The sequence below is a fragment of the Gobius niger genome (assembly GCF_951799975.1).
Source record: "Gobius niger genome assembly, chromosome: 2".
In the NCBI taxonomy this organism is placed as follows: Eukaryota; Metazoa; Chordata; class Actinopteri; order Gobiiformes; family Gobiidae; genus Gobius; species Gobius niger.
In genome coordinates this window covers 32636683-32662458 of record NC_136853.1, presented here as the reverse complement: position 1 = coordinate 32662458, position 25776 = coordinate 32636683, and the positions used below count along the sequence as shown (strand labels likewise).

The following is a 25776-nucleotide window of genomic DNA, read 5'->3' as shown; positions in this document are numbered from 1 at the left end:
GACCTGCAAGAAGACCTGTACGTTTCTCTATATTAAAGTAATAACAAAATACTTTTTTTGTAAAAATATACTGTATATTTAACTATTTCCTATGTAAACATTTTGTACAAAAGCCAAATCCAGTAACACATCTCGAATGTATAAAATAAATGTGTTAAGACATGAAACAATGTGTCTCTTTGATAAACAACATTACCTGAACACGGTAGTAAAATCATAGGCTGAAATGTAAATCTATAGCTTGTGAGACAGAAAGCAAAGCTGACCCAGTTTATTGCAGGTGCAGAGTATTTTCTGCGCTCATCAAACCTCTAGAGTTACCATGGGAGTGAGAGGCAGCTAGCGGGAGGCGGACCCCAGTCCTGGCTTATGGCCTGTTGTTATTCATAAAAATAAAATAAAACGTGTTTGAGATTGCATCAAGAGTCTTGGGTCTCACTTACAACTGAGCCCAGATCAGTAAAGACATCCATTTACCACGGGATGGGGCAATGAGAAGTCAAGTTCAACCAACTGGGACTTCCTGTCAGTACCATGCTAACAGCAGCTCTCACAGTGGTCCCATTGTGCAGGAGCCCCTGTAGATCCCCCTATACATGAAAGTAACACATGCCAGAGTTTCACCTCAGGAAAAGGCGGACAAATATTTTAGTCTGATTCAGTTGCTCTCTTACACAAATAATAGCTCACTTGAAAAGGATACGGGTTTAATCACGCAGGGGGGCATTTAGTCCTTTCCTGTGTCTCAAGTGCCTGTGTGTTGTATTGGTTTGTACATCACTGTGGGCTTTAGGGTGGGGGCACCCAGTGACCAAAAGCGATGTGCTCTGGTCCAGTCGTTCTCAGTGCCTACCGTCACACATAAGAGGCAGGGCACTCAGGTCGGCCATAGACCTCCATATTCACACCTTGACGTTGTCCCACACCTCGGCTCACACACGCCCTCCCCCCTGCAGGCACCCTGCGCGACCTTTCACCATTGGCTAAGTCCCGGCGCCCTCAGCATCTCCATCACGGCTGAAGGGACCATTCGGGAAAGCAGGAGACAGAGGTAAGCCTTCTCACTGCTATTTTCATTCTGCTTTAATGGTGATTAAGAAAACAAGATGGCTCAGATGGCCTCCTAAAAATACAGCTATTATGACTTTTCAGCTCACCAGTTTGGCTGATTGGTGGGTGATGCATGAGCGTTATTTCACTCGGAGGTTACAGGTGTGTTAAAGTGGATATTTGGACTTTACCTACCAAGATTAGGCTTGGATTTGGATGTCACATTTTGACATTTTGAGTCTTCTAGAAAGACTTTTGGAGTGGTTTGATGTTGTGTTGTTGTTGTTTTTTCCTGGTTTGTGTTTCGTTATTTGTTTTGTGGAGTTATCACATTGACCCACAAAATGAAAGCATCCTAATTTATACTGTATTTTTTTTATATTTCTATTTTTATTTGACAGCTCATTGCTGAAAAGTCTATTTAGCAACTTATCCTTTGTTTTTCTCTTCATTTTTGATACTAATATAGCCGTTTGCTTTACAGCCCATACCCGTGGGACAGTCAGAACGTTTGCCTGTGGTTTTGGGGGGAAATAGGTAGAATCAGCAGATATCTGGAATGCCCACAGTGAAGCCAAGCATAACACACTACTAGTCTGAAGGCTACACTCATCCACATATACACAGTTTCCACTGTACACTGCGATGGCCAGCGTTAAAGCACACCTCTGTCTCCGGATAGGGTTTCTTTCACTGAAACAACGCTGGGTTTTAATTTTTCAAAATATCAGTATCAACATTGCATGTGCCTACTGGATAATCCTGACATTAACCATTGAATATCATGAAAGAGGAGATTCATGTCTGAAATAAACTGCGCTGCTGTATTTTTATTGAATACCTGTGCCTTAAATAGAAGTCGAGGTTTCTCTTATTTTCTGTCTGTGAATGATAGGTGTGTGCAAACAGAGCATACATCTGTGAGGTGTCTCTGCCAGTGTGCGTCTGTGTTTGTGTTTGAGTACCCATGCTGCTCAAAGAAGCTTTGCCTTGCAGCTGTAACTCACTGCCATCCTGTCCACAAACCTCGGTGGAATTTGGAGTTTGAGTGCTGAGACAAGCACTGGCCGGGCCTCATAAAGGGCCACTGTGAAGGGTGAGGGGTTGAGTTAGTGCCCCTGGTCTGTAGCTGCATCGTACCTGAGGCTCTTCTCACTCTCTCCGTGCAACCCTGAGCACCGACATCTGATCTAGAGCCATCACTATGTCTCGGATCTGCCATTTTCTACCATTTTTGGTAGAAAGAATAGAATCTTAGAATAGATCTTCATCAAATACAGACTTGTACTTGACTTTGTACAGCCTATATGTATTACAGGTAAAAGTTATATTATGGCATCATTATCATATTATGACAGTGGGTTCAGAACCTCTTTTAATTCCGTTTATCTTATTGTGTGCACAGTGTACAAAAAATATATGAATTTCTTTAACACTTTTTACAGTTGTTGAAATTTAGGTGTGATAAATTCCATTCATTTACAAAATAACTTGTCCTCTCTTAAAGCTTGACAGTAGATATTTTCATGAATACAAAACATAAGATTAATTATCAGTCTTCAAAGCAACAACAACAATTCTTGAAACCAAACGAAGGCATCAATGTGAACTAACAGTCATCTCCAGAACCCCTATGTCATCAAACTGAAGGAAACTTTCCCATGATTCCTTGGCGGTTCTGACCCGTGACCTTCGACCCAATGCAATACTGATTTGTAGCCCACAGTGGACCTTTGGCAGCATGAAGGAGGCCCTCATATTTCAGAGCCTCCAGCTGTCTGCACCAAAGTAATGAATTCACACACCAATGATGTCACACAGTGAAGTTATGGCTGAAGAGCCTTGTATCTGCTACTGCTCATTCATGATCATCCGATATCAACTCAACACTTCAACCTTCAGCTATCCACAGATATAATCTGCACCTGTAGCACAAGACCAGCAGAAAAAGCCATAATACAAATGAACAGACAGATAAATCTACAGTAGACAAAGTATGAACAAAATGAAAAGATGTGCTTGACTAAACTCTACTGTTGGTTTAAGGTGGACCATAAGGATGCTTGCACGGTTGTTACTGGGACTCCTTGTCCTCAAGGCAGCAGTGGCCACCCCAAGATTTTCCCGACAAACTCACTCGGATTATGACGCGGAAAATGGAGATTACGACTATGAATTAACCACCAATCTTCCGGTAAGAAACTGGAACACTCTGTTTATGTTAAACACTGCTTGCTGACTTTTATCTATTTTTTTTTAAATTCTGTGTATCATGATTGCGTAGCTGTACAGGCAGACAACCCATGCTGTGGCCTGTTTATTTATCCATGCTTGCTCGGAAAAATGGGGAAAGATATGGTTGATTGTTGTGGTTGTAGTTTCTTTCATGACGACAACATTCAGACATTTTCAAATACATAGAAATAAGACACAATTCTCAAAACAAATGTGCTCCTAGCAGTTGCTAAATTGCTGTTTCTCTGGAAAATGGAAAACATTCTTGGTATAATTTCATTTTACAAAAGGAGAAATTGTAAAGGACGTCATCAATGTAAAAATATATACAACACATCTTAGGGTAATTTCTTCTAGTTTCACATTTCTAAGTTGCACTAAAGTCAAATGGCTGTAGGAAACATTGGCTCCAATAGACCCCGCATCATCAGATAAACATGCTATGTGTAATAGGAATGTTGACCACAATATCACTTTACTAAAGTTAGTGGGAGAGTATCCAGGATCCTGCTGCTCCTACTAGAGAAAGGTAGAAGAGTAAAACTTGTATACAGTATTATCGTGTACTGCTTTCTGTATCTGGGCAAATATTGACATATTATTTGGTTGCACTGAATTGATTTGTCCTGCAAAGTATGACTCAAGGCCACAATTGACTACAGATAAAATGTGTTTATGTTTTTCTCTTATTGTAGACCTTATTTTTCCTTATATAAAATCAAACAGTCCAGTTTGCAATGAGGTAAAAGCAGGAAGACAAGAAACTGCCATGGTCAGGACTCGAATGCACACAGTTGAGGAAGGATTCTGAGCAAAACGACATAACACCTCGGCAGTGCCAAGGCCGTGTGTTTGTCTTTTATTAACTAAGCCCTCGCTGAACCTCTCCATATTCAATGCGTACCTTAACCTTTACAGATTTGTTTAGTGTCAACTACAGTTTGAAGAGAATAGATTCTCTCTTGAAGAGAACAGATTTTCTCTTCTGTATTCTTTTTCATCTCTGAGCTCCAAAGAACAGCAGACTTCTTGGGGAAAGTTTCTGGCTGTGGCTTTGATAAAAACCCTGTCTGGAGGAGGGTATGCACATTACACAAGCCTACTGTGGGAGTAGAGAAAATGAGGCAATTAGAGTTACTTATGCTCTTCATCCTGTCTGTACTCAATAATCACAGTTTTGGAAAATAAAATGGTTGTAATTTAGGTTTGTTGACACAACAGTTAAGGATGAGATTAAAGAGCGAAGTGGTAGAGCTGAAAATACAGCGTGGACTGATTTGATTCACTGATACAGAATCTTGACTTGTGCATGAGTTGCACAGTCATGGTATGGTTGTCATCCTGTTCATCCAGATTTTAACTTCTCTTTGGTACTTTTGGATAGGATTTAAAGTCTGACACCCCATGAAATCAGGCAAACTGTCCACACATTTACAAAAGTTTCTACCAAAAACCACAGACTTAACTGTAGACCTGCCAGGTTTATCATCTGCGCTCAGAAAATGTGCACAGTTTATTTTTGTTAAAAACTGTCATCTTTTTATAGTTGCCTCACATTTGTTTTGGCTTTATCCAGTCATTGTTTGAACATGCAGAAGGTTTAATTTGTTGAGTTGCAAGTGAATAAATACATGTGCAGCGTCAATGTCTTTTTCATAAACTTGTAATTTACTGTGGCTGTGTACAATAACTCAGGAAGAGACAATGCACAACTAATGTCTTGATGAGGGCTATTACAATTGGTCTTCTGTTCAGTATTGTTTAAATGGTGAAGATTCTTAACAATGACACCAATAGTTGATGATTGTTGTTTTTTTGGTCTGCAAACTGTTTACATTTGGCTTTTTTTTTTTATGCCAACGGTCCAATCCCTCGTTGTGAATTCCCAGGCTGTGTTGGCTGGTCTTCCCTGTATGGCTGGTTGCACGGTGTTTGCCACATTTTCCCATGAGTGTATGTATGTTTGCTTTGGGAAAGAGGGAAATGAAGGGTAGTACTGCAGTAAGCTAACTTTGTGTACATTTTTCAAAGTGCCACCTTGTTGTATCTCATACTGCGTCTTTACTAGAGTCTAAAATCGGACTCACGCTGTTGGATAATACGATGTTTGTGCAGGTCTTTGCATCTTTTATTCATTTAAAAAACTGGGAACTTAATTTGCTGTAAACTAAAGATGACTAAGCTTTGTATTGGCTGATTACCTTATTAAAATGGCCAATAGAAATAAAATGTGTGTCTTACAGTCACCATGTGTGTCTTGGATCCACAAGGACCATTCATTTTTCGAGCATGGTCTCAGTATTGACTGAGTGGCAGGTAATACCTGGCAGTGCATGCATGGGGCTGTATTGCCCTCATCTGGTCTATAATGGAACTGCACCTGTACTGGCAGTAGCTGAGTATTTCATGGCTTTTTGTGAATCTACAAACTAAACACTAAAGGTGTTTTAGTGCTTCATTTGTCAACTCGTTACCATCTGTACGTCCCTCCTTACTTTTTTGACATGCCCATCTGTATTTGTAGCTCTGCATTTTATTCATTTATATTTAGCCATAAATATTCTGGGTGTTTTCTTCACTGATTCATTCACTGATTGTTTGGACCTGTCAGAATGGAATTGCTGCCATCTAGTGGACAACGGTACATTGAAAATCCTTTCTGTCAATGAACATTATGAATGAACATTATGTAGTACTCGTGGTAAATAGAAAATATATCATTGTCCTTGACATTTGTCACTCAAAATGGCTGGTGGCTAATGGCTGGTGTTTTCTCTTAGATAGAGGTTGAAACACTATCAACAGAATTGGAGGCAGAAGAGGAGGAAGAGGAAGAGGAGGTGCCCCTGAAGCCACAACTCACCCCACAGGGTTCAGGAGGGTCCGGGGTCCTCATGGGTCCCGACACACAGAAAGGTCTGAAAAAGCACCAGCAAACCAAACTCATTATGGCATACAGATGAAATAATGCCTTCAATATTACAGAAAATAGATTTAAAGCAAATAGTCCACTCTCAAGGGAAAGTTACCAACAGTACTTCTTCTGCGTTTTCCCTGTGCATGTATTCCATTTAACTAGCTGCCAATGGTTAAATGTGTGCTTTTTGTTGTTGTCATATTAACCTAATCAGTGTGAACTCACTCAGTCTGTCATCTAGGTGTTGATTAATACCTAATCTTGTCTCTAACAAGAGGTGGAGCTTCGTCTGGCGCCCATCGATGTGTCCGGGGATTCTGTGGGCTCAGGGGCTTCAGGGGTGTCGGGAGAGTCCGGGACGTCAGCCTCTGGAGAGTCAGGAGGGTCAGGGGGGTCCGGAGTCATAGGCTTTATCTCTGGGGCGTCCCAGGAACTGCAAGGGTCAGGCTCGGGCGGCTCTGGAGAGTTCCTGATGTCTGGAGATATCCTGTTCTCTGGAGATGTGTCTGGGTCCGGGAAGGCCTCTGGGTCAGGCGAAGTGTCGGGATCTGGAGACATGTTCATGGGCTCGGGGGTCGCCATAGACCTGGGCTCTGGAGAGTCCGGGGACCTGTCCGGGGTGTCTGGGATCTCTGGAATCTCCGGGTCTTCTGGAGAGTCTGGTGAATCTGGTTTCTCAGGGATAACATTCATAGAAGGTCAGTACTTTCGTGCTGCACTGGGTTAGAAGGAATTTGGTAATCCCTCTTTGCCGCCTAGGGCAGTGTTTGCCAAAAGCATTCCCTCACGGGACCCTTCAAATTTATAATGAATCACAATCTATAATGAATCAAGGTTTAATCCAAATGAGTTGCAGTCCTAATTTGCTGTTGCATCTAGTTTCTTTGGGATTGTTTGGAAACTTTCAATGTTAAATTCTTATCTTTGTCCGATGTCTCTCTGTCTCTCTGTGGGCGCACTTATTAATAATTATAATTGCCTCCATGTGTCAACGATGTAAATTCATTTAACTGCCTCTTTATTCAGTGTGGTTAAATGTTTGCTTAATGCCTTTTTGTTTTGTTTTTCTTTATTAACATAATCTCTTCAAACCAACTGTTCAAGGTGAGACACTGCCTCTCATTCCTGGGACTGGTCCCAGTGAAGCATCTGGGGCATCAGGGGAATTCTCTGGAATATCAGGAATCTCAGGGGTTTCGGGTGAAGCCTCCGGGGACATAGATGTCTCTGGAGCATCTGGAGAGTCTGGTGTCTCTGCCTCTGGAGAACCAGAGTTCCCTGGGGTCACACTAATGCCCGATAAAGGTCAGTATCTCACTAAAGTGAGATATTCTCCAGTACTACTTCATGTTTCTGAATACTACGAATTATGAAAACATTGAGAAATTGGGTTTAAAAGAAAAACGTATTGTTTTACTTTTATCTATCGTTAAATACCACTTTCATTTAACAAATATGGCAATTAGCACACAGCTGATTGCCAGAGCTGCTTTGCTTTGTCTGGTCTAACCTGTCCCTGTTCAATATAATTCTGTCTCTAACAAGAGGAGGGGCTGCTTCCCACTACAACACAAAGCCCTGAGGAGGGTAAAGGAGAGGTAGAAGGCCCAGAGAGCTCTGGTGATAAAGAGGAGACTGAGGAGCCTGACAGGCAAGGTCAGTGCTGAGGTAATTCAGGGTACAGATGATGTGTTGGGTGAAATACAGACATCTCAGTTAAGTGTGTAAACTATAGTGCAATTTGCTCTATGCAGTATGTAGCTTCATGACTGTCATGGCACCCTTCTATGTATACCACTGTACCAATCTGTGAAAGCTACGTTTGTGCTTTAGGCATGCCCACTTGCTTGCTGTGTACATGTCTGGGTGGCTCTGTCTACTGTGATGACCAGAGGTTGGACAGTGTCCCTCCTCTCCCCAAAGAAACCACACACTTCTATGCACGTTACAACCGAATCACAAAGATCTACAAGTCTGACTTTGCCAATATGGGTATGTACGAGATTTAGAGATGAGAACCACAGGCTGCACCTCTGTGTTTAACATATGAATTTTAGGCAAACTGAAGAAGATTGACCTGACTGCCAATGAGATCACATCCATTGATGAAACTGCATTCATTGGTCTTCCTGAACTTGAGGAGCTGGTGATCAGAGAGAACCACATCTCACAGTTGCCTGCCCTCCCTGAAACGATGACTCTAATCGATGCCAGCCACAATAACATTGGCTCTAAAGGCCTTCACAGCGAGGCCTTTAAGGTAAGTGGACAACGTTCATAGCATTTTGACAGCTATAACTAAACTTCTAATGTCTGTCTTTGCTGTGACCAGGACATGACTGGCTTGCAGTTCCTGTATATGACAGATAACAGCATTGACTACATCCCTGTGCCTCTGCCAGACAGTCTGCGGTCTCTACACTTACAGGTAGGCCCACAGGACACAGTTACTGCCCAGTCCAGGTCTCTTAGTTGTTTGTTTTTTCAATGTAATCAATCTGACACTGGTACATTGTCACAGCACCTATAAATGTAGTCCAAAAATATGCATTTCTTATATTGTGAGGGGGAAAAAAACTGTCCTATCCACGTTTCTATGTTTGCCTCACTTATTGATTAAATCTTTACTTATGACAGTTCAGTTCCATGGTTATGCACTCAATTAATACAAGCAGTAGTGTTATGCTGAAACAATTGGGAGGATGGATAAACAATGTGTCTGTGGGATTCAATAGAACACTATGGTTAAATAGAGCGTTTATTCAAAATAAATCTATTTTACACATGTGTTTTATTGTATGCATCAATAACTGTGTAATTCTCTCTATAAACACATTTGATCAACTTTTTCTAGCGAAACAACATTCAAATGATGCACGAGGACACTTTCTGCAACCTGAAAGATTTCAACTACATTAGGAACGCACTGGAGGACATTCGCCTGGACGGGAACCCCATCAATCTGAGCAGGACCCCTCAGGCCTACGTGTGCCTCCCCCGTATACCCATTGGGACCCTAGTTTGACTACACACTCAATAACATGTACTTTTGCACACTGACTCCCACAGTCGCAACTTGTTCACACCTTTGCACATACCGACACAGACACAAACACTAACAACTGCATTTCAGTCTTTCAATCTGCTGCTGACAGATTCAACTCTTTGTGAATTTTTATGGTTAAGGCACCCTCATGAATTTATAACCTGGTCAAGCACTGAACAACGGTATTCTTGGGATGGTATGACACACCACATGCTATTTATACACTTTATCATGAACCACAGTCATATTTCAAGCACGCAAACACGTACACAACAAATTCCACGATGATCAAAAGATGATGTTCAGTGAAATCTAACGATAAACACTAAAACAGCCTCAGCTGAATTTAGTGTCTTTTAAAAACTGGTAACAGTCCAGTTTTATTGTTTAAATGTTTTGTAAAAAATAAAGTTAATAATTATATTAAAATTTATGACAAATCTAACAATTTTGGAAATGTATACTAATATAATGGAGCTTAATGAGGGGAGATAAAATGTGCATTTAAACACGTCGTCCATTTGTAAAGTCTGTACTGTAATATAAATTATGGATATTTTTTACATGAACTGCAGTATTTGGTATATTGACTGAAAATTGTAAAAATGCAAAGACTCTTGTGCCCAGAGTTACAAAAACTGAGACTATTGTAGATTTTGGGAGGGGGACTGTTTATTGTGGATGGGGTAAAACTAATTTTAAGAGCTCTGTCCTGTGTGCTCTCTTTGTATGGAATAACCACAAGAAAATAAAAATGTTTTGAAGACCTCTCCAAAAAAGGAGTGGCTCTATGTGTTCATTCATAATTCCATTAAATAATGCATCAAAAATATATTTTTGTTTGATTTACAGATAATCCAAGTTTGGATTTAATCTCAATTTTCTACAAACTGTCGATGAGCTTTTCAAACAAGAAAAGAAAGCGTTCTTTTCTGTCTATGATGTCCGTATTGTCCGACTCGGCCTGAGTTCTCACCAGTCTTGCCTTCATCTGCTCCAGCGCCTGCCGGTCTTTGGCGATTGCCTCTCTCTCCTTCTCCACTATTGCCCTTTCTCTGTCCAGCAGAGTCTTTTCTCTTTCTATGGCTGCCCTGTCTCTGTCCAGTGATGCGCGATCTCGCTCCAATGCAGCGACTTCTCTGTCCAGCCCTGCCCTCTCTCTTTGCAGAAGCAGGTGCTCTCTCTCCATGATCTGCTTGTGCCGGTCCATCACATGTTTTTCATTGTCCACTTCCTGCAAAATATGTCCTATATCTATACTTTCTTCTACTGGAACCTCTCCATTTATCGTAACCTCAACTTCTGGTCCTGTGAACAAATCAGAAGTTGGAGACAGTGTTGATGGTGCCAGTGATGTGACAGATGCAATCGAAGGCATTATCATCCTTCTCTTTCGTTTGGGACCGTTTAAGACATCATGTCTATCCTGTTGTGTGGTCATAAGAACAGCAGCACTGCCTTCCAGTCGACCCTCCATTGCATCCTTCATCAACGTGAAATAGGGCCAATGAGGAAATGATCCCATTCCAGTATATTTTATCTCCTTCAAAGACAAAGGATGATTACAAAGAGGACAGAGGTACACACACCAAAATGTCAAAAGTTCTGTAGCCTACTTTGTACTTCTTTTTCATATTTTCCCACTTTTTTGCTGCTTGATAATGAGTCATCTTGTCTTGCAATCCCATGTGTCTGAGAATAGTCCTATAGAAGAACAAAATTGTTTAGAGAAATATCAAATAGGCTTACCTTAGTGGTCATGTTATCTTGTTACCTACCTCCATCCACACATGGATGCATTTCTTTTTCCATTAAAAAGATCTTTATTTGACATCCTCAGTTTTACAAGCTCTTGCGTTTCTATTGGATTCACTGTAAAAAAAAAAAAAAATGTTATACATTACCAATAAGAAAACAACAAACAAATTCAGCGTGAACTTTGCGTTTTTTGTAGACTAGTATTTGCTGCAGCAAATAATCTTTTGGTGTTTGCCATGATTTGTGTATTTGTGTTGAATGATGACACTACATTGTGATACTTCACTAATATACGAGCGACGTACAGAAATCTAGTGCAACAGTCCAGCCGAGAGCCACTTGCTAGGAAGTCACGCTTGCTCAAAGCTAGCTAGTTTTTATACGACTTTTTCTCTCTTGCGTCACACTCACATTTATACAAGACATCTCCAGGTACTGTTTCATTTTCTCCTTGGCCACGGTGAGTGTAGTCATGGCACTCCATGTCCCCGTACAATGTCTTAAGTTTGTTGTTTTTATTACCGTTACAAAGGGTTCTTAATGTTTAGGGAGAAGCGAGTGGCACTTGCTTCTGAAGTGTCCTATCTTCTTATTCACGGTCCTGCAGGTGCAGGACAGCGCCGGGACAGCGCCACCAAGCGTCTCGGAGAAAGCTTGCAGAACATTTCAACGTAAGACAGGTTTTCCAAAAAGTGAATCGATTTTTCATGTTACTTTGATCATATAAAGATAAGTTGGTGGTGTCCTTTTATTTATTTATTTAGACCCTTTAATTGTTTGTAAACATTCTGGGTTAGGCCTACAGGCAGGAAGCTAGATTCTGCTAGATCTATTTCCATTGTAGCTGTTGTCATAGAAACGATAATCAAATGTCTAACTGTTGTTGGAAATATGAGATAAAACTTATTTTTATCGTCTCAAATGTCATTCCCCTTGTTCTTGCACCTTAAGCCACAACAGTATCACATCTTTAGTTTAGTTTTAGTTTAATCTTATTTCTCTTGATAACTTCCTGCCTCCAGCTGATGTCAGATGATGATGTAAGCAGCGAAAGGGTCTTTAGTTGTTTCTTAAGGCCTTCTTAGACAATAATGGAAATGGAAAATGTGGATTTTTCATGTTTTTTAGCCAACTCCAACAATAGATCCTGCAATATACAATATACATTTGCGAACAAATAATATAACTGGGATGACCATTTTTTACATAGTTATACAGGTAAAACTCAGAAAACTCGAATATTGTTCATTTATTTCTGTAATACTCATTACAGGCAAAGTGACATATGTCAAGGCTTTATTTGTTTTAATTTTGATGATTGTGGCTTACAGTCCATTTTAAAATGTTCTAATTTTATGAGATTTTTTATTTGGGGTTTTTACAAGCGGATCCACAATCAAAATTATAACAAATAAAGGCTGTACATATCTCACTTTGTATGTAATGAATCTATCCTTTCACTGTTTAAGTTGAATAACAGAAATGAATGCACTTTTTAACGATATTCAAATTTTCCGAGTTTCATGTTGTTTATGTTGAATAAAATATCTCTAAGTTCAAATATGTACTTACTGGTTTTGCAGAAAACACACTCAAAGTAAAACATTTGTATTTTAATGTATTTTATGGACAAATATTTTTGTGAAACCATTTACAGATACGGTCCACACTTAACATGAGAGCGCCAGATGCAAAAATAGCAAAGAGAATACACTTAGTCATTTGAATCATAAAAATCTCACATAGTGCGTAAAAGATCCCATACATATATATATATATATATATATATATAGATAAAGTTCAAACCCAGTCCAATTGAAACCACAAAAGTGGAAACGGACGTCACATTACATAATTACAGTGTGATCATTAAATTTGGGATGTGGTTTATGGGTTCAGCTACTTTAAGAATTATTGCACATAAATCATCTAAGGCCTCTTACCATGAGATTCTTTAAAGGCCTTCAGCATTTTAAATAATTATATATTTACAAGACATGTTTGTAATATGTCTCCAGCAGGTTCCGCTATTAGGAAAAGTGCTAAAGGCCTATGAGAGCGATCAAGACCATTGGTCACTTCAATAAAATGGAATCATTTACTTGTTTAGTGGTCAAGTTCAGTAACATGAAACAAAAAAGGTTAAGAGAAGCAATAACTGATAATGCAAAATGAAGGGGGCAAAAAGACTTCAGAAGTAAGGCACATTGGCCCATAAGCAGTGTGTGAGATGAGGATTTAAATTGAAGGATATGAAATAATAGTACTAGTTACTACTCTACGCTGACTTGAATTTCTAACCACAAGTTGCCAGTGAAGGTGAAAAACTGACCGTCAAACAGAGACAATACATCCATCATACTGCATTAACAGCAACTGATACAAAATGAAGGCAAAATGTCCAATTCCAACAAACATGATTGGCCAAAAGAAAAAGAAAAAAAAACACTGGTGATTCATTTGTTTAAAGAGATTTCTTGTTGATGGTGTTGGAATTCAGTAGATGAATTCAGTTAGTGATATGTAGGAGATTCTCTACATGTAATGTTTATGCAAAAAGTGCTGGCCGCTTGAAATTTGAATAGAGCAGCCATCTTTCAAGAGGTTTTCCAAGTAATTCAAATATTGGCCAAGTGTCAGACCCCTCCAAACATAATATTTTAGTCATCATATTTTGTCTTATCGATTCATTAGACTTTTTGCTGAGTCGGCTTTAGTGGATTTTATTGAAAGGGGGTAAAGAGCAGAGATACATTCAGACATTCAATTGTTGGAGCCGCACTCGAGCTGACAATGTTGAGGTTGAAACAGACAATGCTGTGATAAATATGCACAGCAGCTTTAACCACCAGTCTATCAACGGTTCTTTAAAATACATTTTATAACTATAATTGTTTGATTCAGGGGACCTCAGCCCATTCTATCATTCTTTAGGATCAGTCCTGGTGTAGGACTCACTTTAGCCCAAGTTCAGATCATTAGGTCAGAGCAGCTCAAACGTACTTTGTAACAAGATTGTGATATTTGGTAGAAAATATCCGGAGATGGTGAGGATAATGGCCTAACTGGGTTTAACTGACCATTGAACCTTTCCCGAGACATATTGTTGCCGTCTGTTTTATGTCTAAAGAGTAAACGTATCCAATTCTCTCTTCATATGAGGCCCTTTTCTGCATTTTTTTTTTTTTACAATTTTAAGTCTAATCACTTGAGGAAGAAAGTTGTCTCATGTGATTGGAAAGCTTCCCCAATTCAATAAAGGGAAATCTTCAGTTACAAGAGGAAATAATGTACAAAGCTCTGAGTTTCAACAGAATCCCATAGTATTCTATGGGTTTATGTGAATTCAACACTTTTGAGAACATGGCATACTTTTCCACAAATTGGACGAGGTTTACTCTTTAGACATTTAAGAACAATTTGAATCAAACAGGGCCAGAAAGCAACAATATGTGCAGGGAAAAGGTCAAATAAAACATGTTATGGTAAAAAATGTAAAAACAACAGACCCAATAATGATCAAATCTGGATTTTTTTGGACCAAACGGCATAATGCGGTTACAATGTATGTGTAGGATACATAGACTGCAAGGTCCCAAAATACAGGTTTTTAGGCTTTGGGAGCAAAATAGTAAAGGTCAGAGGTAGACTTTAAATAAATAATACTGAATTAAGAAACAGAAATAGAATTGGGGGGTCTGACACAGTATATGAATCATTTAGAAACGCTCTTAGAAAATGGCCATCACATCAGAATTTCAAGTAGCTAGCAAGTTTTTCCTGGAAAAAAAAAGTAACATATGTATAAAAGGGAGTAAAGAAGAGCCATTCCCAAACCCAATCACTCAACTGAACTTTGTATCTGTACAAAGTTTATGCCAGTATCACAGACTGAATGATTCTGGACAAAAATAAACCCAAGATGCTACACCATAAAGAAAACTGAAACCTATATCTATATAAAGTGACACCATTTTAGTTTTTTGGACCTTATAATATATTATGCAGTACTGTGTTTTGACTACATGATTATTCTCAACCAGTTTAGTAAGAGTTTACATAACAAATCTTAAAACAAATCTTCAGACCTAAATAAAAAGCAGTTGGGCAGGTGTGCACTCATAAAGTAACATGCCATCTTTTTTTTTATATATATATTATCGACCTCACTCACACAGAACTTTCTGAATAACACTAATATTATTATTTTTTTATATAAAATCGTAGGAAAATATTTGAATTCCCAGCATTTTAAGGAATCATAGTTTTAACCTACCACATCTTGTCACTGATAACTACAAAATTATAGGTGCAAGGTTTTTTCTTCATCAATTAAAATACTAAACCCGAGATAAACAAAAAAGAAAACAACATTCACCACGTTTTTCCTTCTCAAGTGAAATGCCCCCCCTACCCACAGTCACAATATTGTCATCAATCAGCTTCCTTAGCCAAATATGTCTTTTAGATCTCTGTTAACTGATGTACCCTGTTGAATTGCACTTTGGTTCATGCCAGGGGAAAAAGCAGGTTGAGAGAAGTTCTGTGGACTGAAAAAGGGGTTTGCTTGCATCCCAAAGCTACCCATGCCTGCCTGCGGTCCCTGCGTCGAAGTGTTTTGAGCTGAACTGAACTGGTTAAGCCACGGAGTGCTGTTTGCTGGAGCAAGAGCGGCATTCGGAGCCATTTGGTTGAGCGGGACTTTGGGCTTGTTAGATGTAAAAAGATTGTCTAAGGCTGACATATCCGGACCTTTATTTGCTTGACCCATTTGTCCTTGATTCTGTGTTAGAGCGCCGAAGTTTGGGGTACTGGTGGCAGTAGACATCCCACCGTAAAGACCGTGGCCCGGCGGTCGGATGCCCATCCCCATGCCTCCGGCCTGGAAGCCCCCCACCGAAGTGTTGAAGCCGTTAGACATTGGAGCCACCATGGATCCTCCCATTGGGCTAGGAGCAGGGAAAGGAGACACAGTGGACCCCGGCACTGGAATAGAGCGAGGGGTGTTGGCCAAAGACAGGCTGTTCAACGATGTCATGTTGTTCAGAAGGCTGCTGGTCAAATCCTTTGTCTGCAATGAAAAATGTTTGAGAACATAAATAGCAAAGAAGGGCATTACTACGGTATTTTCCAAACTATAAGTCACACTTTTTTTTCATAGTTTAGCTGGGGGTGCGACTTATACTCAGGTGCGACTTATATTTCAAAATCTATCATTTGACATGTTTGTTATTTTCACACTGACAGCCGATAGAGGGCGCTCTAGGTTTGTGTACCAGTATCTGCTACTCTTGTACAGCTGAAAATTTTAAAAACAGCAATCAAGCAGCAGAAAAAAAAGTGTGGAGTGAGTGAGAAATGTGTGAGGGACTGGTGAAAAGTGGAAGTTACTCTTACTGTGATGAAGAAAACATAAAAAGTTAATCGCGGGCTGGCGCTGTGGCACCTTGACGATTTAGCCAGATTATGCCGACGTATGAAAAGATTTGACAAATACGCTGGTGTACGTTGGATATGTTATGGGTTGAGTTAAGTTACTCATAAGTCATGATGTCTAATAATGATCACTGGTCAGGTTTTTTTTTGGAGCAGGCTCTATCCGCCCCGGCCATCCTCGCACGTTGTTTCTATTTTAAAAACCTGCTGCACCCCCGTAACCATTAAAAATTACGCAATACAAATATGATCCGTCTGAATTGACCACGGCTTTCATTCCGTCCAAAAATGTGCTTGAAATCAACAGTACTGGCGTGTCATTCCTCGCTCACTCTCTGGGATCAGGAGAGGGACAGACAGCGGAGGTAACGTGAACACACTAACAGACACACAGAGGGTGGAAAATAGGAGACATGGAGCGTCATAAAAGCGTTCTCTGGATCACAAGCTGCAAAACACTGCTATGAAAATCCGACACATATTTATGTCAAAAACCTGCGACCGGCATTTTTCTGACCCGCCCCGTGATCAAAGGAGAATTTCATGACCCAACCCGGACCGCGGTGGAACCCACAACCCGCGCATCACGTCTACCTTCCCCATGGCCTTGCTGCCCCGCTCAGGTTTGTCGCATTATGCTGCCGTGCGTTAAGTTAGGCGGTCGTTGGGCACAAGTTGTGGATTCGTTATGAATACTCTATGTATATGGCCAAAACTGAAAAAATACATAGAAAGTTCAGCTGGCTTAATCGTCAAGGTGTGACATCCCCATAAAATCTAGATGGTCACAGATAGAGGAACAAGTTTGCAAATGGGTGCTGCCGGGAGAGGCTTGTCAATGGTGCAGTTATGCCCAGGTAGTTGCAACTAATACTCCGGCTTGTATATATATTTTTTCTTCTTCATCATGCATTTTTAGGCTGGTGTGACTTATAGTCCGGAAAACACTGTAAATCCTATATTACCTGGTTGGAGGAGGTGGAAGCTGGCTTAACCGTTTGTGGTGCTAATGGTTGCTGACTTCTAAGTTTGGCAGCCTGCTCTTGCTCTTTTGCAAGTCGTTGTTTTTCTTCTAATGTTAGAGACATCTGAGGCGCGGAAAAATACAAAAGACAGGAGTAAATTTAGAAATCTTACAGAAATAGAAAGTTAAAAATAAAGTCTTTACTCTGTTGGGCACAGGTGCAGACGATCCGTGTTCTTTGCCATTGACAGTTGTGCTTCCAAAAATATCATCCATCTAAACAGTAGCAGCAGACAAAAAAGAAGAAAAGAAAGACAAGTGACATATACAAATAGTACAAAAGAGTTTTGTGCTTATAAATTATAATTCTAACCTGATTTCCAGTATTTGGTGGAGACTGTTTCTCTTCTGATTGGCTCCCTTGGTTCGAGATGTTTAAAGTTCTACAGAAAAAGGCAGACAAATAAGTGTAAAAGAATGTATACCACTTTTATCATATACATCGGTTATCTTATTATATTACCTGGTCTGTTCTTGCATGATATGTAGCTGCTCTAACTTAGTCTTATGCTCAGACTCCATTCGACTAAGCATATCACGAATAACCATCATGAAGGAGTTGAACTAAAAGAAAAGTAAGTTTTATAAACCGTGCATTATAACTGCATGTTTTCGTTAAACAAGGCTGCTGGTGTGGCGGTTGTACCTGGTTCAGATTCAGGTTATTGTCTATACTAAGAGATACAAGGTGGGGCAGGCTCTTGGTTGCGAGGTGTTCTTTGGGAATGCCAAGCTTCTTGTGACTGAAGGTGCACTTGTAAATGCCTGTATTATGCAAAAGATGCAGTACGTTGGAATGGCTTGGAATACATACATGTCATTCTTTCAAAACTAAGAATGTAGAATGTTTACCCAGCATCCCCATGAGCACAGCTGGTTCTCTGGATGGGATTTGCGTCAGGAATGGGAGGATCTCCTCAATGACATACCACTTGTCGAGATATTCTAAAATTTTCCCCAAACACACCAGGGAGTTCACCCGCACCTGAACAAAAAAAAGATCAGATACATCAGTTTTTCTAATACACCTACTTGTGGTTCTTTAATGATACAAACTGACACTTACAGCGAGCGAGGATGTCTGTAGACAAGCTGACTTGATCTTTGGGATCAGGGAGTTCTTCATTGATGGGTAGTCAATCAGATTGGCAAATGTGGGAATGATGTTCAGACACAACTCCTAATTTACACATAATCACAAAACTGGTCTTTATTCTACATTTTATGTTATTCATGTTGATGAGGAAGTGTTTTCCTACCTGGATCTGTACGGAAGGAGCTTCAAGAGCGCGATATACCATGGGCAGGACACTATTCTTAATATCTTCTGCTGGTGTTTTGGTCAACAGCAGATCCATTTTTTGAAGAAAAATCAGCAATATCTACCCAATATAAAAATAAACCAAGAGGAAAGTACAATCAAACACATTTGTTGTATGGGATAGGGAACTACAAGATATAGTATTGTTACTATTGCTACTGCAAGATGTAGCGAGGCCCACTCACCATATTACTAGCCTGAAGAAGCATAAAGGGAAAATACAAACACATACAAGTCGTGATAAACCAGACTGAACACAGTTGGTTATTTTCAGAGAAAGGTAGAGAAGAAAACAACATGTCATGCAACACATCAGACTGTTCTATCTTAGTTCGGGTTCATAGGAGTGGTGAGAACGCAACATAATGTGTGTTGAAAAACTGCGCGCGCACTCATGGCTGTGTTGAAACACATGCTGATAAGGTCAAGTACTGCATAGTGAAGACTTCTGCGCGCTGAAAACAGCGTCAGAGCAGGGCCATCAGGACATTCTCTATCTCTCAGGACAGTGTTTCATAGTGGGCTACATACAGTTGTTTATGTGCGTGTGGTGAGAGCGTGAAATAAAAGTCCATGTAGGCTGTACTACGCTGAGGACAAGCAAGTCAAAACAAAGCTTTAGGCTGCACTTATTCTGTGAGAGTAAAAAAATATGTGCTAGGTCAGCTTGTGTCAGGCAGGTGTGTCCAGGAAAATGCTTCGAGTCTGGGTCGAGGTCGGAAAAAACCAACGGGCTGGGTTGGGCTGGATTTTCTGGGTCCAATCTAAACTCTAGTGCATTAACAGTAATTATATCATTTCTACCTGGATTGGCTCTTGCTGCTTGAAAACCGGCGTGAGGTCAGGTAAGATGAGCTTCACGTACTCTTCCTTGGTACACTCTTCAGCAATTAGCAGCACATTAGGCAGTACAAATGGAACCATATCAGGATTGACAAACTCCGATGTCAAGGCAGGCAAGATCCGATACACCACCACTCTCTGTAAAGGAGAAAGCACCATGCCAAATACAATTAATCATTTGTGTTTAAAATATACTACATGAAGAGTAAAGCACCTATAGAATGCATACCTTGGGAAGTTTAGGCAAAACCTTAGGCAGCCCTTTATAAAACTGTGATTTCTGTAGATTATCTCTTTGAAAGAGTGAGTCAAAATATTGAAGAGTTACAGCTCCAATATCATCAAAAAATGGGATCTGAAAATGACACACACACACAAAGAATACACTGTGGTTATATAGTTTCCACTTTTTCCTTATAGACCTTTGATAGCACCGTTTACACATGCCATTTCTATTTTAAAGGGGCTAGATGCAAGTTGGCCATTTTATACTCACTGCTGCCACCTCAGGTCATACGCGTAACTGCACCTTCTATATTAAGCTCGTGCATGAAGGCACTTCATGGGACCCGAATTAACACCTTTTTGAATGACAGTGCAGGATTTTAGAGGCAGTTGTGGTGAACAAGTCTGGGCTCATTCTACACATTTGGACATTGTTGGAACATATATACAACTCTGTATAGTCCCTATAATACATTTTTAGTGCATGAAATCTTTAAGGATTTTTTTGGGACAGTGTTTCCCAAACTTTTAGAGCAAAGGCAAACAAAAATGTCACAAAAAATATATTTATTAAAATATAGTGAACATCGAGTCAAGTCTTGAAATCTGCACCTGCTTAGTTGAACACAACACATGCAGACCTTGCGAGTTGCTGGAATGTCGGGGCTATAAACTGCAGATTGCCTCCAATCCTCCAACACTTTTTTTGAGATTTTCATAAAACAAGCAGCTAATGATCCAATATGCCCTGTGTCCACAATCTGCCAGTGCGCCTCGCTTTGCCTTTGCTCTGTGCCCTGCCGTATGTCCGCTCTGCAGAAGGAAAGAGAGAGACAGCGCGAGGGCACACACCAGTCTGTCCAGTTCATTTGGGGAGGATTAAAACCCAAATTGCAAATTTTTTGGACAGAACAAAAGCAGTGATACATTGAGCCCGGTCATATTTACAATGCATATGTTTCAATGCTTGCGAGGCGGGTTGGGTTGGGTTAGATAGTGGCTTATGTGTGGGGCCTGTGGGCTAAAAAAAAAAAAACTGAACGTGCATAAGTCGATCAGGTGAAATTTCCACAGCAACCCAGATGATTTCTCCCCTGGTTGGAGAAACACTGGGATTGGACACCACAGGTTGAAAGGGAATGAAGAGGTTGGAGAAAGAATTCAAACCCACGACGCAACAGCTTACAGCCAGCTGGGCCTTTGCTATAACATTCTGCTCTCCATTAACATGCCTTTCTCACGGAACACAACTACCAAAGCAGGCAAACAATTGGTTAAAAATGACAAATTTATCTTTTGTACTTTAAGGCTTGTTCATTTGCTTGACAAAAACAACACTGGAGAGGTGGAGCAACTTGACCCCCTTCTTTGGGCACAGAACTGAAAACAAGCAAACAGTTCTTATCACCTCGTACTCGATGCTATGGAAAGATGCCTGTTTCTCCTATCAATGGAAAAAGTCCTCCTTACTGTATGCTGCTGTTTATGAAGAAAAATAATACTGACCTTGGTCATCTGATCAGCATCTGGTCGAACAGTTGGTGTGACACTTAAAAGCATCTTCACATGGTCTCGAACCTCTTCTGGAATTTTGTTCAGGAGTGATGGACTTATGTTGGATAGCTAATATCGTGGGAATAAAGAATACAATAAATGAAGGAAATGCATTTAGATGTTTAGATTGTCAGCTGTTTCAAATCAAAATAAATGAATGCATATATATAGTTTTGAAATCAGGAGAACCCACTCACCTGGTCTAATTGTCTGCTGAAGCTTTTAAAAATGTCATGCTTGTTGACTTGGAAAACAGGCTGGCCTTCATTAAAGACAGCGTGCATTACCACACCCAGAGAGTACATGTCAGAGGCGGAGTCACAGCTCACTGACAGGATGTACTCAGGTGCCAAGTACTCGGGGTTAGGGAGGCACAGTGGGGGGAGGTTAGGCTCCCACTCTTTACAGGTGTATTTGGGCTACAATGGGAAAGAATACCCAAAACAGTCATTAAAAGAAATAGTTTGAGATGCATGTACACACTGCAAAGAACAGTTAGGAAGGAACAATGCATTAAAGATCATGAGGAACCCAATACCTACTTCTCCATGCCTATTGCTATTCACGCAAAATTCAGAAAATTAAACATAAAACACATGAATTTTCATTAAGAAGTGGCTTACAGAATACAAAGATATCACACACCAATCAGAAGAATAGTTTCTGTTGTCGTTTACTATTGATGTCATTATTGCTGATGTTGCTATGGTTGTTTTTGTTTTTCTAGTATCGTTATTATTGCTGTTTTGTTTTTTTCTTCTGTTCTCCATAACCTGGTCTATCTTTCTTTCTTAGTTTCTTCTTCCCTTTCTCTCCTCTCTCCTGCTTTTTTCTCTTTCTCCAGGTGACGGCAGGGATTTGGGAAAACATAAAACATTTAAATAAAGCCATATCTATGTTATCCCACAAATAATAAATACATTACCACAAAAAGGAACAATGTAAAACAAAAGGAAATGTAAAACAAAATGACAATGAATAACATACCTCTGCGTCTGAAGGATTGCTTGTGGAAATGCTGAAGTCAAAGCCCATTATTTTCCAAGCGCCACTTTTATTGAGGATAATGTTTTCTAGACTCAAGTTTCCATGAACCATTTTTACTCCACTGTGAAGAAATGACAACCCTTCTGATATCTAAGAAATAAACAAAGCAGTTAGGCACCGAGGTAATATCTCCATCAAGTACAAACACAACACAAAAAATTATTTCTGTCACAACTACAGAATTATGTTTATACTTGTTTTTCAGTATGGCTTTAGTCGTGATATTGTGATACAGTATCATTAAACTTTGAAAACAAGAAAACAGAGTGATGTGTCCAAAACGTATAACCCAAATGCTGCTTGATGCATCGTGACCTTAATGTTAAAGTGTATGTAACAGTTCTTGAAGAAACTTTGTATTGTATTTTGATAAAGAATCGATGCTTAGTGTTTTGCGTCATATTGCAAAACAACATATTGTCCCTGCCCAAGTGTTTTCATGCAATTAGTCATTTATGATTCAATGTATGGCTGGGAAGCAATAACACCTAGTTCTATGAATCTAAATCAACAAAAACTTCCGGTGACTGTAGTGAGTAATGATTGTTATACAATCCCTGTTTCATCCGTTTTATAAATGACTACTAACCCACTGCCACTAATCTATGAATATAATACAGATGAGATTTATCAGTTCAAATCACCCCTTTCTTCCATTCTCACCTGTAACAAGCCATATTTAGTTTCCACATCAAACAGTTTGTACTCCTTTATGTCATTGGGCACAGGACTAGGAAGATTGTCCCACTGACCCAGCACATTGGCTAGACTGGCAAACACTGGCTCAGTACAGAAAGCAAGACAATCTCTGAAAAAAAAGGTAAACAAGTAAAGGTTAGAGGTGCCACGCCCACTCTATATTTGAGTAAGCAGATGCTCGCCCGGGGCAATGATGGTGGACGGTAGAGGGAATATTAATCACCTTGATTCTTCAAGAGGATGCTGCACAGTCAAAAGACGAGGATGCCGTAGTCTAGTCAACTGTTGCACTCCTTTCTTCAAGGAATCAATAATTTGGTCTTTTTCATATTTTTGATATTTGTCAACTACTTTTTTGTCAAAGACAAACACAGCCACTTCCTGGAGACAAAGACAGAACATCCCATATGTTGTTAACATAAATTAAATTAGACTTGTGGAATACATATTTGTCTAAACAACAATGGTCAAACACACAAACCTGTTTGGTGGACTTCTTTGTGCCATTGTAGATCCTCCAGCACATGCAAGGACCCCCACTCGCGATGTGCCGCCCAACCTCAAACTCCCGCGTCACCGGGTTACCCATAACAGCACTGGTGACATCTGCAGTCACTTTAGTGACAGTGCTTTTTAGTTTGTTCAGCATGGATTCCATGTTTAAACCTGAAATGAGTGTTATCCATTTCACATTAAAAGAGAGAATTATCCATCTGACAGATCAAATGAGAGTTATTATTGTGATAATTCAGAATCATCAAAATGATCAATATGTACTTAAAATCTTACACTTTGTTACTGATAAATGGGTGGAACACTTTCAGAAATCGTTTCAGTTCAGAGAAAAACAATCTTCCGAGGTCAGCTACAAACATTACACTTAACACATCTAAATACTAAACTAGAGTGAGTGTATATAGACAAGCAAGATTTGTGATGAAAAAATTGTATCATATGGTGGATGATTTTATTACATCAGCGTTACATCACACAAAAGAGGACACACCTCGAAGGGACACTCACTTAAAACATTAATTCTGAGCTTAATTTAAACTTATGGTAAGCTGCGATTGTAGCCACAGCTGCCCTGGGGTAAACTGGCGGAAGCGAGGTAACCAGTCTGTGTCATTGGCCCCTCCGACCACCACCATTCACACACTATATTCATTCTGGTTCTCCCTAGTTGTCTCAGTGGTAGGGAGAACCGGAAAGCTACACAGATTCAGGGAGAACATGCAAACCCCACACAGAAAGGCCCTGTCCAAGTGGGAATCGAACCCGGGACCTTCTAGCTCTGAAGCAAGAAAATGATTGCATATGACTAAGAAAGGAGGTGAAAACAATAAATCTATTTGATTTATTTGGAATAAATGCTGATACCTCAACCCTTTAGTGTTTTTATTATTTGAAGGGCTGAGTTTAGTCATTAATTCAAGCGTAATTAATGACACAGAACCCTGGTCCAGAGTAGTTTGGACTGTCTCCAGCATGAGCAGGGAAGACTTCTGGGAAAAAAGGTGGGTAACTACAGAGAATATAATAATAGGAAATTAGATGATCATGTCAAACCGTTTCCAATTTTTTTTGTATACGTATTGTTTCCCATTCAATTTCAGGTTTAGTGACATTTTTGCTTTTAGTCGCGGTGCAGCTGTGTATTGTCACACAAAATAACTTGTCAAAGTAGATGAAAACAGTCACACACATGTCATTGACTTATTTAGTTAAAATGCTAGAAAAGGTAATGATGATAAGTATCAAAACATATTGCCCTAGAACCATATGAGCTAACGAGACCTGAAGCTAGCTATACAAAAGCTAATATAACAACGCAGCTCGGGGGAAACGTCAATGTTGATGGCCTGAATAAGTCGATTATAGGTGTTCGATGTAGATTAGTACTTACCTAGTTTCAAAAGGGGTGATTAAGTCCAACTGATGAAAATCCTCCTTTGGTTTGTCGGTTAAACAACCAACCCCATGTCTTCAGATGAATACGAATAAGCTAGCTTAGCAGGCAACAAGCAACTTCCGGGTTCGTCACAATTCCGTGATGTCATATGATAATACATGTCGTCAGTCCGTTGCAAAAAAAAAAAAAAGAGAGAGAGAAAACAATATAATATAATTAAATCTACCAAATAACAAAAAATACAATTTCCTACAATATTTTTAGAGGAAACTGACAGAATCTTAAACAACAAGTTTTATGCTAAAAATAAAAAATATTCGCATTTTATCAGCTCAAGGGCTGTGCTTTGAAATGGAGAAATATGCAGCTGTATGTAACACTAGCAAGGTGTTTTAAACTACAGGTGCTTCAATAACAAAGCCAGACAGTCAGTATGGGTCCAACAGCCCTAAGGCAGAGTTTATTTACAATTAAACACAAATACTAAACATGGTGGAATTGGGACTGTAGTGGTGTGGCCTCGAGCTGGGGTGAGAGGGGTATACTATTAGTGAAAAACAAACACAAGGTTAAACACAAATAAACACCATTTCCATAACAGAAATCACCCATATATACATGTGCCACCACCATCAAAACTACAAATAAAATCACCACCTAGAGTGAACCCCTGTCGCACCCAGCTGTAGCTAGATTAGGTCCACACCAA

At 39.8% G+C, this 25776-nt stretch overlaps 3 protein-coding genes across 4 annotated transcripts; 1 reads left to right on the top strand and 2 right to left on the bottom strand.

Annotated features, from left to right (window-relative positions):
- Nucleotides 1-3109: 3109 nt before the first annotated feature.
- On the top strand, nt 3110-9555 carry epyc (epiphycan; the record flags this gene model as incomplete). The annotated part of the gene is made up of 6 exons (XM_079551500.1): nt 3110-3244; nt 6066-6201; nt 8036-8194; nt 8260-8462; nt 8535-8630; nt 9057-9555. 6 exons carry the CDS (start codon nt 3110-3112, stop codon nt 9225-9227), a joined length of 900 nt encoding a protein of 299 aa, XP_079407626.1. The 3' UTR covers nt 9228-9555.
- Nucleotides 9556-10003: 448 nt separating this feature from the next.
- LOC306959685 (uncharacterized protein) lies at nt 10004-11598 on the bottom strand. Its single transcript, XM_079551864.1, has 4 exons — nt 11418-11598; nt 11027-11120; nt 10865-10952; nt 10004-10791 (listed from the first exon to the last, which is right to left on the bottom strand). Exons 1-4 carry the CDS (start codon nt 11488-11490, stop codon nt 10132-10134), a joined length of 915 nt encoding a protein of 304 aa, XP_079407990.1. The 5' UTR covers nt 11491-11598; the 3' UTR covers nt 10004-10131.
- A 3272-nt stretch (nt 11599-14870) lies between these two features.
- scyl2 (SCY1 like pseudokinase 2) lies at nt 14871-25200 on the bottom strand. 2 transcript variants are annotated; one of them, XM_079582759.1, is made up of 19 exons: nt 25062-25200; nt 23637-23821; nt 23379-23536; nt 23120-23264; nt 22397-22546; nt 21607-21828; nt 21362-21478; nt 19860-19985; nt 19592-19768; nt 18973-18984; nt 18726-18848; nt 18533-18646; nt 18319-18451; nt 18113-18231; nt 17930-18030; nt 17780-17849; nt 17611-17682; nt 17408-17530; nt 14871-16077 (listed from the first exon to the last, which is right to left on the bottom strand). In XM_079582759.1, exons 2-19 carry the CDS (start codon nt 23811-23813, stop codon nt 15454-15456), a joined length of 2763 nt encoding a protein of 920 aa, XP_079438885.1. In that variant the 5' UTR covers nt 23814-23821; nt 25062-25200; the 3' UTR covers nt 14871-15453. The 2 variants fall into 2 exon arrangements, with proteins under 2 accessions (XP_079438885.1, XP_079438886.1); XM_079582760.1 differs by lacking the exon at nt 18973-18984.
- Between the last annotated feature and the right edge of the window lie 576 nt (nt 25201-25776).